This window comes from Nyctibius grandis, chromosome 19, assembly GCF_013368605.1.
Source record: "Nyctibius grandis isolate bNycGra1 chromosome 19, bNycGra1.pri, whole genome shotgun sequence".
Classification (NCBI taxonomy): domain Eukaryota; kingdom Metazoa; phylum Chordata; class Aves; order Nyctibiiformes; family Nyctibiidae; genus Nyctibius; species Nyctibius grandis.
This window is the reverse complement of record NC_090676.1, coordinates 4,989,760-5,003,236: the sequence shown is the minus strand read 5'-3', so window position 1 is coordinate 5,003,236 and position 13,477 is coordinate 4,989,760. Positions and strand designations below refer to the sequence as shown.

The 13,477-nt window shown below is 37.5% G+C and overlaps 1 protein-coding gene across 3 annotated transcripts in view; it reads left to right on the top strand.

Moving 5' to 3' along the window:
• The window catches only part of GNAS (GNAS complex locus), a 153,506-nt gene extending 142,175 nt beyond the window's left edge, over window positions 1-11,331 (top strand). For 2 of the 3 annotated variants that reach the window (XM_068416453.1, XM_068416454.1), the window contains exons 9-12: window positions 934-1,054; window positions 2,119-2,249; window positions 2,771-2,838; window positions 3,717-7,561. In XM_068416453.1, the coding sequence (XP_068272554.1) occupies window positions 934-1,054; window positions 2,119-2,249; window positions 2,771-2,838; window positions 3,717-3,863 (467 nt within the window). In that variant the 3' untranslated portion in view covers window positions 3,864-7,561. Of the gene's footprint in view, window positions 1-933; window positions 1,055-2,118; window positions 2,250-2,770; window positions 2,839-3,716; window positions 7,562-10,211 lie in introns of those variants that run through there. The other variant, XR_011049568.1, reaches the window with a different exon arrangement.
• The last annotated feature ends 2,146 nt before the right edge of the window (window positions 11,332-13,477 follow it).

Sequence of the window (13,477 nt, the reverse complement as noted above, 5' to 3'; positions counted from 1 at the left end):
CCTTTCTCCACACAAGTTTTCTTAAAGCTAGAGTTGGTGAAAATATTTTTATCTTTTTCTTTGTTGTTTGGACAAAATATTTATGAAGCTATGTAAAAGTCTATCTTTTTGTAGAAAAGTTATAATGAGATCCTACAGAACAGATAAAGTAGAATGCAATTTAGAATTCATCATATTTTCTATGGTTACTGTCACAGAGTATCACCTGAGACACTTCATATATGTATGGAACTACTGTGCAATATTTTCTTCTGTGCTATTAGTAACAGGTTTGTTTGGATTTTACCTCTGCTCCTTCCTCTTCCTGTTACCTCATGATCTCACTCATCTCTTTTGCTGTTGATGTCTGGGGTAGATGAGCCTGGAGGTCAGTGTAAGGGGTCTGGAGCAGCACAGGCACACAGAAGCACTGCGATGTGGATTCTGTGATCCTGGGAGTATCTCCCAGGAAGAGATAGGGGCCTCTAAGCAGTGTAGTACACTATAGGAGGACTAGAGCAGTTAACCGTGAATTCACAGCAATCTACTATTTTTATTATTATTGTTCACTCAGATCAAAAGTGCTGTTTGTCCCAAGGGCTTCCCTGTCCTTTCTTGATAGCTCAGAGTTGCTTTTTAAATTTCTTTACAACTTTTAAATCTTCTTTAAATTCTCCTCTTAGCTTTATTCAGTTTCTCTCTCTTGCTTCTGTTTCTTTCTTTTCTACATTTTCTGTCATTCTGTCAGCTTCTGTTCTGTGGCCTGCCTTTCCTATCTTTAATGGTTTCTTTGCTTTCTTTTTTTATTTCTGGTACTTAGAAAGCTGTCAGCAATAGCGTTCCAGCCTGTTCTCTTCATGAAGCTGAAAGTCTAGCAGCTTTTTACTGAACTTTGGGATTCCTGGATATTTCTTCTGAAGTTTGGTATTAACTAATGGATATTTCTTGATTTAGATGTGACTGCTATCATATTCGTGGTGGCAAGCAGTAGCTACAACATGGTTATACGAGAGGACAATCAGACCAATCGGCTTCAGGAAGCACTAAACCTCTTCAAGAGTATCTGGAACAACAGGTCTGTGAATTGAAGTTTCATTATTCCTATCACATAAATTATATCACATAACCCTATTTTATACTATAGTCAAGACTTGTGTACTGGGCCTGGTTAGGGTAGAGCTAATTTTCTTCGTAGCAGCTCATATGGTGCCATGTTTTAGATTTTGACTGAAACAATACTGATAACACACTGATGTTGCTGAACGGTGTTTGCAGAGCATCAAGGCCTCTGTTTCTCACTCTGTCCCCCCAGTGAATAGATTGGGGGTGCGCAATAGGTCGGGAGGGAACACAAGCAGGCAGATAACTCAAACTAACCAAAGAGGTATTCCGTACCATAGGACGTCATGCTCAGCAATAAAAGGGAAAAGGGGGGGTTAGGAGGGTTAGCCATCTTGCTGGGTATTGGTCTGCCCACGGGAGGTGGTGAGTGATTGCCTTTGTATCACTTGTTTTGTTTTGTTTTCTTCTCTCTTCCACTTATCCTTCACTTATTAAACAATTATTATTTATATTTTTTATCTTGACCCCTAAACTTTCTTGCTTTTATTCTTCCTTTCCTCTTCCTCTGTCCCACTGAGGGGGAAAGTGAGCGAGCGGCTGTGCGGTGCTTCGCTGCCCCCCAGGGTTAACCCAGCACAGCAGCGTAGCCTGTGCTACTCCCTTCTCTCAGCGCAGGCCAAGCTCGGCTTTGGTCACAACTGCCGACCTGTTACATTAATGTCTAATACACTCGTCTAATTGAGGAAAACTCGAGTGTTACAAACGGGTGGTTGCCGTATTGAGGCTGAAGTAATTAAAGCAGTGATAGAGTAGCACGCTAACAAGTGCTCACCTCCGCGATGTATTTGGATTAGCAGTAGAAAGTGGGCAACTTTCATTGCACACGTTAGAAGCACACAAACCGAACTCAGGGTGTGTACACCCGGAATTGCACCACTGGTTTCATGTGTAAAAGGAACCTTTCAAAATTATTATAGTGTGTCGTATGACTGTTGTCTCCAGAACTGGACTAAGTTTCTTCTTGCTGTATGATCCTAGCTGCGCCTTCTCAGGGTGTTTGGTTTCAATTTTCTATAGGTGGCTACGGACCATTTCAGTAATTCTTTTCCTGAATAAACAAGACTTGCTAGCAGAGAAAGTTTTGGCAGGGAAATCGAAAATTGAAGACTACTTTCCAGAATTTGCTCGCTACACTACACCAGATGATGGTAAGAGTTTTAAGCTTTATTAGCAATTTATGATTTCCTTGTTAATCACTGTAATGTTTTTGGTAATTTCAGCTAAGACTTGAAAACTCTTAAGTAGGTGTAATCTTCATTGTCTTTCAGCCAAACTGTAATGTTACATTTTAGGTATTAATAATGAGAGAATCCTGTCTTTTATACATTTAATATATTAATAATTTCATCGTGCCAAAATCCTGTTACTTTGCTGGTGTAGACCACAGTACAGCTTGTCACAAATATGTCCTCTGGACTCCCCCTGCTCATATCTGTGGTCATTTCTGTAACGTGCCAAGTGCCTGGTGCTATGGCCACTGTAATATTGCTTTGTTCTCCTGAAATCTTGCTGCTTTAAAGAATATGTTAAGGTTTGTCTTATCTCATAGTCAGCTTTGCAAAGTATGTTTCTATCATATGTGAGCAGAAAACAGAACAAGTTACGATTTTTAGGTGCTATCACCAAAAAACATCTGTTTTAATGAGATACTTATTTTATTATTAATCAGCAACACCAGAGCCTGGTGAGGATCCCAGAGTTACAAGGGCCAAGTATTTTATTAGAGATGAGTTTCTTGTAAGTATTTCTTTTCTTTCAGTATTTCTTAAGTGATTCTTCTCAAATACAAGCTCTTATGTGCCTTCTACTATTGCAAAATGCTGTCACTTTTTGTGCTGTATTTAACATCCACACTGCATAAAACACTGTTACGTTTAAGAGCTTTACTGCTGTTTGTTAGCTGCTCTTAGGATGACACAGTACATAATTAAATAGCAAAAGAATTGGTGAGAGTTAAGAAACCTCAAATAGAATGGTGAGTGAAGTCCTGCTGTTATTATTGGGGCCAGATTATTATTCCATGCATTATTTCTAAAGATAAAGGCTAATCAAAAGATGCATCACCTGTAAAATATTAATGTTCTTTTCATATTATCTTTCCCATTACTGGTCAGCTGAAGCTATAACAGACATAGATTTTTTTTTTTAAATATTATTACAATTACTTGTAATGGTAAGCATGGCAATCAAATTGTGGACTCATTTTAAAATGGAGGAAAATAAAATGTTGAGAGAGGCTTTGTAAGTGCAAAGCAGGGATAAAACCTTGTACAAGGAGGCAAAATCCCGCTTTCTTAGTGGACAAATTTACTAGGAGTTGTGTGGCTAAATTCACCAAAGTTGCATATAAATAGCACTTTCTTGAGTTCCCATTCAACTCTGAAATTCCCCAGTATGCAGTGACCTTCTCACCGTGTAATTCTGATGATTTTAAATGTCATGTTTTAGGTGAGAGACTGAAAAATGGTGGACGTTTTGCCACTTAGTTACACTCTTTGAAAAGACAACTCACACATAACATATCTTAACCTTCATTCATCTGAGTTTTGAGAACACGGGGGGTTTTCCCCAGTCAGTTGTATTTTAACCCAGTATTTCTCTCTTACTTTTAACAGAGAATCAGCACAGCAAGTGGAGATGGAAGGCACTATTGCTATCCTCACTTCACATGTGCAGTGGATACAGAGAACATCCGGAGGGTTTTCAATGACTGTCGGGACATTATTCAGCGCATGCACCTTCGCCAATACGAGTTGTTGTGATGGAGAGCACTTTTTTCTGTGTTTTGGACTCCTTATTCCTTATTAAAAAAAGAAAAAAAACACCCTTGCCCACATAGGGTGGAAGAGAACTGTTTGAATCTCCCATTGATTTGCACCCCTCAACTTTTTCTCCTTGCTGGACAATAGCAGCACTTCTAAGCTTGCTTCTGTACCCCTCGGACAGTTTGAGATGGCCCCTAACACTTAAAAGGCCATTTCCATGAGGATTCCCTAACACTGTTATTAACAAAAAAGAAAAAAAAAAAAAGAAATCTAATTAATTAAAAGCCCTGAATGTGGAGCACCTGAAAGAACTGGGGATTAAAAGTTAAAACATAAAAATTGGGGAGAGAAAACTTTAGGTAATTTAGCACTGTTGTGGGCATAATCGTATAACCCGTGATCTCCACTTTGTATCTCACTGCATCAGACTAAAGAAGGTGCCAAGTCACAGACCAACTTTGAAGACAGACACTTGAGTTTGGTTCTCTGACTGTAATGTGGCTTTGAGCGGAAATACTGACAATTCTACAACAGACCTAGACAGTGCAAAAACCAACTGCTACCTTTCAGAAGGGTATTTTTAAAACCAGTCTTGGTGGTCTAAAGACAACCATGGACATTTACGAATTGAACTGCGTATGGCCTGTGATTGCAGAAAGAGTTAACCACACACTGTTTTCAGTTTGTCCACTGATGATCCCGTCTGCTAGAGAAATCATTATCTGGACTGTAGTCCTCCCAGTCTTTCCCTTCTTTTTCTTCTTCCCTCCCCTCATTTTTTATTTTACTGCTGGATTATTATTCTTGTACAGACTGTAAAATGTATTATTTTGTACAACTTTATTGAAAAAAAATAACTTGTAGAAGATCTTTGTGCCTTGATTATGGCTGTACCTGTACAATGAGCTAAGATGTAAGTATGTTTGATTGCGCTGTACAGCTTTGTCAACCCTATCTGCAGCATTAGCTCAAGGTAGGGAAAATTTATCTGTAGTTTAGTTTTTCTGGTTTATAAAAGAAGGAAAAATACTGTTTAGTAAAAAAAAAAAAAAGGAAAAAAAGAAAAAAAAGAAAAAAGTACAAATTGTGCAAACTTAACCACTTTAAAAGTGAGGTCTTCAACAAGTGACCAGATGTTGCAGCATCATGCTTTTTAATTTCTAGCTTTAATTCATTTAAATCTCTATCCAAATGCAAAACATGGCTTGTTTCTACATAAACCAAATTTTGCTACAAATTATAAATGTTAGTCTTTGGTCATTCATAGTCCTTTTTGCTAAAGACAAAACCAGAACAATAACGGACACATAGGGCATCATGCAGGTCTGGTGACCATCTCTGGACTGGGCCAAATACCCCACCAACCTCCGCTTACGCTGCGTGGGCATACTACTACGGAATGACAAGGTGTGCACTGCCCTTGGATTTGGCCACTGAATTCCAGTTTCAAATGACATTTTTATTTCTCTTTTAATAAAGAGATACTTTAGAACCTTTTTGTTTTATATTAACTATATAAGTAGCTTAAAGTGAAGATGTGTGGATTTTTCTTAAACTTGAATAATTTATGCAAATTATATGCTTAGAACAACATGTGGTACAGTAAAAAGAAAAAGAGCAAAAATCACTGTAGCAATAAGAGAGCATGTAATTTTAGTAACTACTACACTGCTTTATATTTTATACCTAGGTGTTTTATGTCTCTGTGAGTGTGTTACTTTTTCATGTGTCTAAACCTACGTGTACAATTTGTACAGAGTCAGAAATTACAGCTGTAATAACACATCTAGAACAGTGTTAGCCTATATTACTCAAACACCCCTGTTCTCCCTTCATTTACACCCCTAAACTGATCTGGATCTTACTGCAGTGACTTTAAAAGGAAAACAAAACAAACAAAAAAAAAAACAAACACCAAAATACTTGCCTCTTTGCCTTTCACACTAGCTTCCCTCCACCCAAGAGACTGTGTTAACTTTCTTTTTTGGGAAGAGGTCCAGTTTAAATTAACGTTGGGGTGTGGTCAGTTATGTCTGTGCAGCTAGATTTGCTTCAGGTATCAGATGCCTTTTTAATACTAAGAACTGCAACTGTTCAGAATTGTGAGTTTTCATTGCTTTTGTGGCTAAACTTCTAAATGAAAATTAAATCACCTAGTCCATTCTCATGGAAAGAACAGGGACTTGATGGAGTTACTGTCCCATCTCTCTTAATTCAAAATCACTAGTGATCTTTCAGAAGACACTAAATCGCCTAAAAATTTTAGCTGTGGTTGCTACTCATTTTTGAAAAATGGTCTTTCCTGTTCACACGTTTAGAAAGTTGCCACCTGAACTTTGCAGAACTGTGGGTGAACATGACCGAAAATAGCCCCCTGTGATATAAGAATGTATCCAGTGTCTGTAGGTTAAGGGCTGGTGTTTCCACTAGCTAAAAACAGGACACGCAAAGTGGAAAGAAGATGCATTGTGAGCCTTAATTTTAGTTACAGGAGCCAAAATCTTTAATTTTGTGCCAACCCTTATCTTTTTAAGCCTAGGAGGAGTTGGTGTGAACACCAAATTTCTAAATGGGGAAAACCTGTAGTGGTGTGAGGAATGTAATCTCTCATCTGAGAGAAACAAAGCACCTCCATTAAAAAATATATTTTTAAAAAAAAAGCTTCTTCCTCTGGTAATGAGAAGGATACATAATAACAATGAGCTATATAAGACAGCAACAGTTTAAGAAACCTAAAGCTTTATGAACCGAAATGTTTAGGGGATGCATTTTTTTTTCTAAAGTGAGAAAAAAAAAAGTGAGAAAAAGGCAATTGTTTTGAATATGGTTGAGTTGCACAAGTATGGAGAGTGTGTGTGTGTGTCTTAATGTCTCAGTATTGCCTTTGTTAGTCTCTATTAGTCCATGCAGTTTGGTGGCCTGATAAATGCAAGTCTTTATTTTTAACAGCTTTCTTTTTTTTTTAAATACAAAACCATAAAGCTTTAATGCTTGCTATTTAATAACTAACTGTGTTTTCTTCTGTCTCTAATTTAGTGGCCGTAATTTGCAGTTAATTGAACCATTCCAACCTAATGCTTACCCATATTTCCTAGTTTTGTTTTATTTATTTATTTGAACTTTTTGTTTTCACGATTGAGGACTTTCACTTCTGTCTCATTCATCTGTTCGGAAACTTCTGACCTTACAGCCAAAACTTAACTCATTCTACTCAGTATTCATCGTGATGCTGAAGTGTAAGATACCTGCAAATGTAAACACTACCACTTTTATTAATAAAAGCAAATACAGTGTTTTAGGGCACATTTGCATCACTATAGTTGAGGTTGTGTCAGTATTTCCATAGAGGGTCTATATCTTGGCACTAAATTGCCCTAAGCTAAATCTTTGCCATAGAAGGCTTCTGCTCAAGCATGATTTGGTGGGTTGGTTTTTAAACAGTTTCCAACACAAACTCTTGTTTCTCTTTCAAGTTACACAACTGTTTTGTTGGATGGGGGTTGGTTTAAAAAAAAAAACAACAAAAACAACAAACAAACCTGGTTCGATTGTTTTTGGCACTTCTGTAACTCAGAAATGGTTTTGATTTTAAAACATAACCTTTGGCAAGCCAGTAACCTACAATATGGTCTGATCACTTTGGGTATTTTGTAAAAATAATAATAAATTGTAGAGATGTTGTGGTTTCAAAATCAGCTACTGTGCATTTGCAGTAACTTATTTCAACCCAAGAACTTTTAGTAATTTGTACATCAGTACACGTGTTCAGCAGCCAGTGTGATGCAGCAGAATAGTGATAACTCCTGAAGGGTTTTGTTTTAATAATGTGGAGAGGTAAATCCACTACAGACTAAAAAAAGATTCAGCTGCTTCTGAAAGCATCAAAAACTGCTCTCTTAGAGGCTGAAACTGGAGCTCTGTAAGTTGTTAGGAGCAGACTTTGATGCAAAAGCACATGAAGGCATGCTGGATCAGTTGTCATAGACAGGAGCCCTGAGGGCTTATCTTCATTTATCTAAAAACTATTTTGAATCATGGTATTGAGGATAGGATTTAACTTGGAGTATGTCGTTAACTTCAGAGGAACTGAAGCTAATTCTGTTCCAGTGTGTTGCACGTAATTGATACCTGCAGGATAATTTGCTTTTACCAGTAAATCTATGCACAGAAATATTAATGTTCATCACTTTAGAATCTGAGCACCTTGTAATTAGTCGTGGCGCAGTATTTCTGTAAATTATGTAGGATGTTTTGTATTGTATCCTATTTCCCAATGTTGAAAATTATGTACCAGGAAAAACAAAAGATAGAAACATGATTACACAGGAAATTGAGCACAGATACGGAGATAGACCCCATGACAGCTGAGTACCAGTCCAGTGCCTTAGTGATAATACTGTTGGTGATTGGTGCTATACAGATGTCTAAAATTGATAAAGTTGTTATAAGTTATAAAATCAGGTAACTTATTCTGGAAGAGAGTAAGTTCTCTTCTTGCCCCAACTCTATCTAATATGCTATGTGCATTTCTAACAATGCTGGCACTCATAAGACCTCTTCCATGGAAGCAGATGATAAAATCCCTACTAACTGTAAGACACAGGGTCAGGGCCATAGATTACTATCAGTAGAAATCTCACGCAGGAACAAGTCCTCATCCCTGGAATACATGTTGAGTTTGTATAACTCTAAAAATATTTACAAGCGAACATCTGTTTGCAGTCCAAAACCAAAACTGTACCCTTCTTCCTCAGCTTGATATTTCTGAAAATTCATCCATCGGGAAAAAGTCTTTCTGTTCTATGACAAACTTTGAAGTGTCTTTGTAAATAAAATAAGCTACAGAGGGGGTTTCCGAACCTCTGCTGCTGAAAGCCGTTACACTGAAAAATATCTCTGGTGACTGACAAGATAGAAATTCCAAGAGTGAACCTGTTTTAATCCTGGTCATAACCAGTTAGCTTAAATACTGTGAGTGAATGTGTTTCAGTTACTAGGTAGGTAAACTGCTTTAGAGTATTTTACTGTATTGCAGAGATTGCTAAAAGTTCAGCCATGAGTACTGGCCTCATCATACCCTGATTCTCATCTTATTAAAAGTTAAAACTTCTTTTTACCCTGTCTACTTTTAATGTACTGAGCTGAGCAAAATGGGTGCAGTTTGAAGCACAAGTCTACTTGGAAAAGGAACTTGGGAGGAGGTGGGGAGGCAAACTAACCTCTTACTGTATTAAACATAAAAATAATAAGGTGGGGTTTCTTCTAACTTCTGGGCCCTGTAAACTTAGCCTGGTTCTGTGGAAAAAATAGGGAGTTCTCTAGGTTAACAACAGTGAGTGCTCACTGATACCTCTGCAACAAGGGGTAACTGGCCAAATATGTAAGAGATAATTTGCTTTTTAAGAAAAAATAATCAAACCAGAATTTACAGGTTTTACTTTTTTTTTCACTTAGGAAGTCTGCCTCAAAAATCCTTCTTTTAATGACAGGACAAAATAAAGCCTTTAAATATTGTCCCAAATACAGAGAGAATGATACATTTTTGAGGGAGAAGATGCTGAGGTTAGGGTTTTTTATGTAACATAACATGCTTTCTAAGGCTGGGGTGCCAGTAGACAAACATAAGCAAATACAAAATTAAAATGTGAATGTATCTCCTCACTTTAGTTTACCCAGTTCTTTTATTAAATGAGTTGGCTAATACTTTTTTTTTAAAAAAAGTATACTACTACGCAAGTTTGGAGAAAGAACAAGGTTAGGACAGAGGTAGTAATATTCGGAATTCTCTCAGTTCAGTTCTGTTATGCAAACTAATGTTTTTAGGCTGTGAATTTTACATGAATTATTAATAATGAAGTATAGCATTTCTATTTGTAGTTTTCTGGTATTTGCTATGACTTTGGAATTGTATCATTCTTGCAACTAAAATGCTAGAGTGCCAGCAGAGATCAGGCAGAGAAAGGAGCTGCTGTAGAAGGGTTATGAATCACCACATCAGGCTGCCCTGAAAGGGGGCCCGTTCTAGTTCTTTTTCACTATGTTATCAGTTTTCTGTTGGCAGGATCAGAAGAGCTTCTATAAAGAGGCAAATGAAGGGGTTGGGTGATAGAACCAAATACGTGTCTGTGTTAAGACCTCAAAGTATTAATGAAAGGTACTTCAGACTTGTATTAACCTAGAGCCATAGGAGACAGCAAGTCTTTCCTGAAGCGTGTGTGTGATGATTCATATGGATCTCAGTATTTTTAATCTCCATTCTCTCTTTGCTTGAAGGCACAACATCCAAAATGAAGTGAGAGGTCTCTTGAAAGTTTTGGTGCTAACCTTGAGTTCTGTTTCCCACAGGGCAAAACTCTGCTGGGCCTCAAAGGTTCATCTGTGTAACAGAGTCTGGAAGCCCAGTGCTGCCACAAGCAACGGCCCTTGTTAATCTATTTGTGATTTAAAACTGGGGAGCTTACAACCAATTGTTCTGTCCAGCATCATGGCCCAAAGACTGCTACCTTTGGATTCTGATACTTTCTCCTGTCCTCATGCCCCCACCCCAACTACTCTTAGAACATGATATGGTTGATAAGAGAGAATAGAGCAGCTATGGAAGAAAGTTATGAGGCAACTTCACTGAAAGTTCAAAGGAACTAGGGAAAGCTAGATAAACAAGACTCCTAAATTCATCACCTTGGACACTGAAAAATATATTTATGGGGGAAATTCTTCATTCCCCAGGTAAGTGACCCAGTTTGGGATCCTTATACGAATTTTCAAGGTCAGGGAATGTATTTATCTAAAAAGGCCAAGATACCTCCAACTAAGGAACCACAAAAAATGCACTCACTACAAACATTATAGAACTGAGAGATAGTCCAGTGAAGTATAAGTTTAACAATCAGTATGCAAATCAACTGAAACTTGCTTTGAAGCAAGAAAATGTTTCCACTATAGGCTCATCTTGAAAAGTACTTGGGGCATTGTGGGGCTATGCTTTTAAGCAATCATCAGTATATAAATATAGTTCCAACTTCTAAGTTAATGCTTGAAGGAGACTAGAGTGACAGTATGTCGGCAACATAAAAACCACCTCGTTTTGTCTCCTAATACTTCTCAGTTACCCAGCAAAGTGTCATGGTGTTCGATGTCTGGAATAACACTGTTACCAGTAATTGTGAATTTCAAGGTACAAACAAAAATGCTTAACCTTGAGGTTCTGCTTGAGAAGGAAGAACTCAGCCAAAACTCATTAGCCTCACTTGATGCTGCTGTAATTTCCTACTCGATTTGAAAGTTATTACCTTACCTCTCGTTGAATGTATTGGCTGATTTGTAAAGGGCTAATGATTACAAAACACAAATCTATGCTAAAAGAATTTGTAGAGGACAAGGAGCAGAGGTAATTAGCATACAGAGAATGCCAGGGTGGTTATTTTTTGAAAAACATATGAATAAAAAGCAAACAGTTTTGTTGGAAGCTGGCTCTTCTGTTTGAGATTTTTCTTTTATTCTAGGAAGGAACCAAATGAAGTTGGATGGTTTCATCAGCTGTATTATGTTCAGTGCTTCTTTAGGTAGGAAATCTTGAAACAGAGTTGTTAAGTAATTTGCTCAAACATAAAGCAACAAATTTTGATGGTTGAGTGGAAATGAAACTTGAGCATTTGATACTTGGTTTATTCTTTACTCCGCTAGGAGAGCCATTCCCAGCTTTTATGAAATCAACCTTCATTTCTCTTTTTTTTTTTTTTTAAAAAGGTAAGAAAAAAGAAGGTAATTTTCCACATTTATCTAGATCTGGCTCTCCACACACATCTACTTTCCAGGATGCCTTTACTGCTTCTTCAAAGCATGCAGCAGAGACTCCAAGGCTGGCCTTCACAGTATATTTTTGGGGCTCAAAATTTTATCTTTAATACACTTACTGCCACATCAAAATCTCATTAGTTGTGAATTGTGACTCAATAATATTTTACACACAAAATGTAGTCAAATACACATTTAGGGAAAAATTTGTTGCATTCATTTGCTGGATAAGGTAATCTTTCAGGGACATTCAAGTAAATCTAAGTGCTTTTATCTATTAACATTTCACTGAAACTTTGAAAAACACAAATCCATATGGGAGAACACAGTTAAACCCAAGAAGAGAACCAACATTGTTTCCATTCAAAGTTGTAGAAGTTTAGTTTGCAAAATCAATTTCTGGTACATTTAGTGTTTCATCACAGTTTAAATGGTACATTGAAAGCGTTCGATCTGACTTCGCCTCTCGTTTATTGACCTGAAGTGGGGAAAGCTGGGATATTGCAATTCTTCTGCAAAGGGCTATTGAGCACATGTCTGGCTCTGTTACAGGTCCCTAGTTTTCTCCTCAAGGAAAGTTGAAAGTAAATGCTTTGAGTATTGTTCATTCATTATATATGAAAAAAAAATCATTTTCAGTTACTGCAATCACAATAAAGAGATATATATATACAAAGACAAAAGAATGTTTACTTTTAAGATTCAGACACTGAAATTACTACTATCATTAATATCTAATAGCACTATGTCTCTCACTGGCAGTTGGTGCTGTGGACTGTTCACTACTTCTACTCAACTAAGCAGTAAGTTTCGTAGCATAATTACTATTGAAGACCTAGAAGTCCAACAGTTGTCACTAGACAAAACTTTTACCTGCTCTGAAAATGCTTTACTGAAGGTAAGATGTACTATGTATGGCCATGAGCTCCGTGCACAATGAAATTCTCCAGACTGCAGATCCAAATATCCTACCTAGGAGATGCACAGCAAATTTCAGCCACGGGAGGAAGCCTCTCCTACTTAGATAAAGACATCCATCATACAAAGCATATTTATTTGAGCCTTCTGTAAAGAACTAGGATCTCCTCCTAAGCCTCACAAAGTCTCAGCTTTGTGGTTTTCCCATCCAGTTTCATTTGAATGTTAGTTAAGTTCTGGACTCGCTTTTTCTCCAATTTTAAATTTTCTGAACCTTCTGTTAGGGTAATATAATAGTTACTCTGATATCACCTAAGATGTAGGACAAGTTCTCTGAAGAACACTGTGCATCATTACAAGCCAAAAAAAAAAAAAAAAGAGCTGATGAAGCACAGGAGGTGTATAGATGTTTCTTACTTGACTCACAGAAAATACTTTTTCTTTCTTGGTTTGGGATAGATTAAATTCAGGTCCAGTATTTTCTTAGGAGCTCTGACTGGTTAATCATACTGTCTGTTGTGAATATGCTATTATTTTCTCATGTCTACGAGATGGAAATTGCCTGCTAACTAAATGGAGGTAAGCCAAAAACTTCTTCTCAAGGATATTTCCATTGGCCTCCAGCCTCAGCCTGTCACTTCACTCCCAGTTCTTTCCTCGTAAGAAATGGCCAGTGCTTCCATAAGCGTTGAAATGTTACCTTACTGTCTTCCTGACTGCAGGTGATCGAGCCAATGTCTAGCACAGGTAGAGAATGTGTCTGTTGTGCCTCTTCAATACACGCCTTTTATTCTGAAAAAGTCTCTTTTCCTTCCTGTTGACAGAGCAAAAAGACTATTCTCCTGGGCTCACAAGAAATGTTTCGGAAAGGGTTGCTTCACCACTGTAGGGCAGCATAT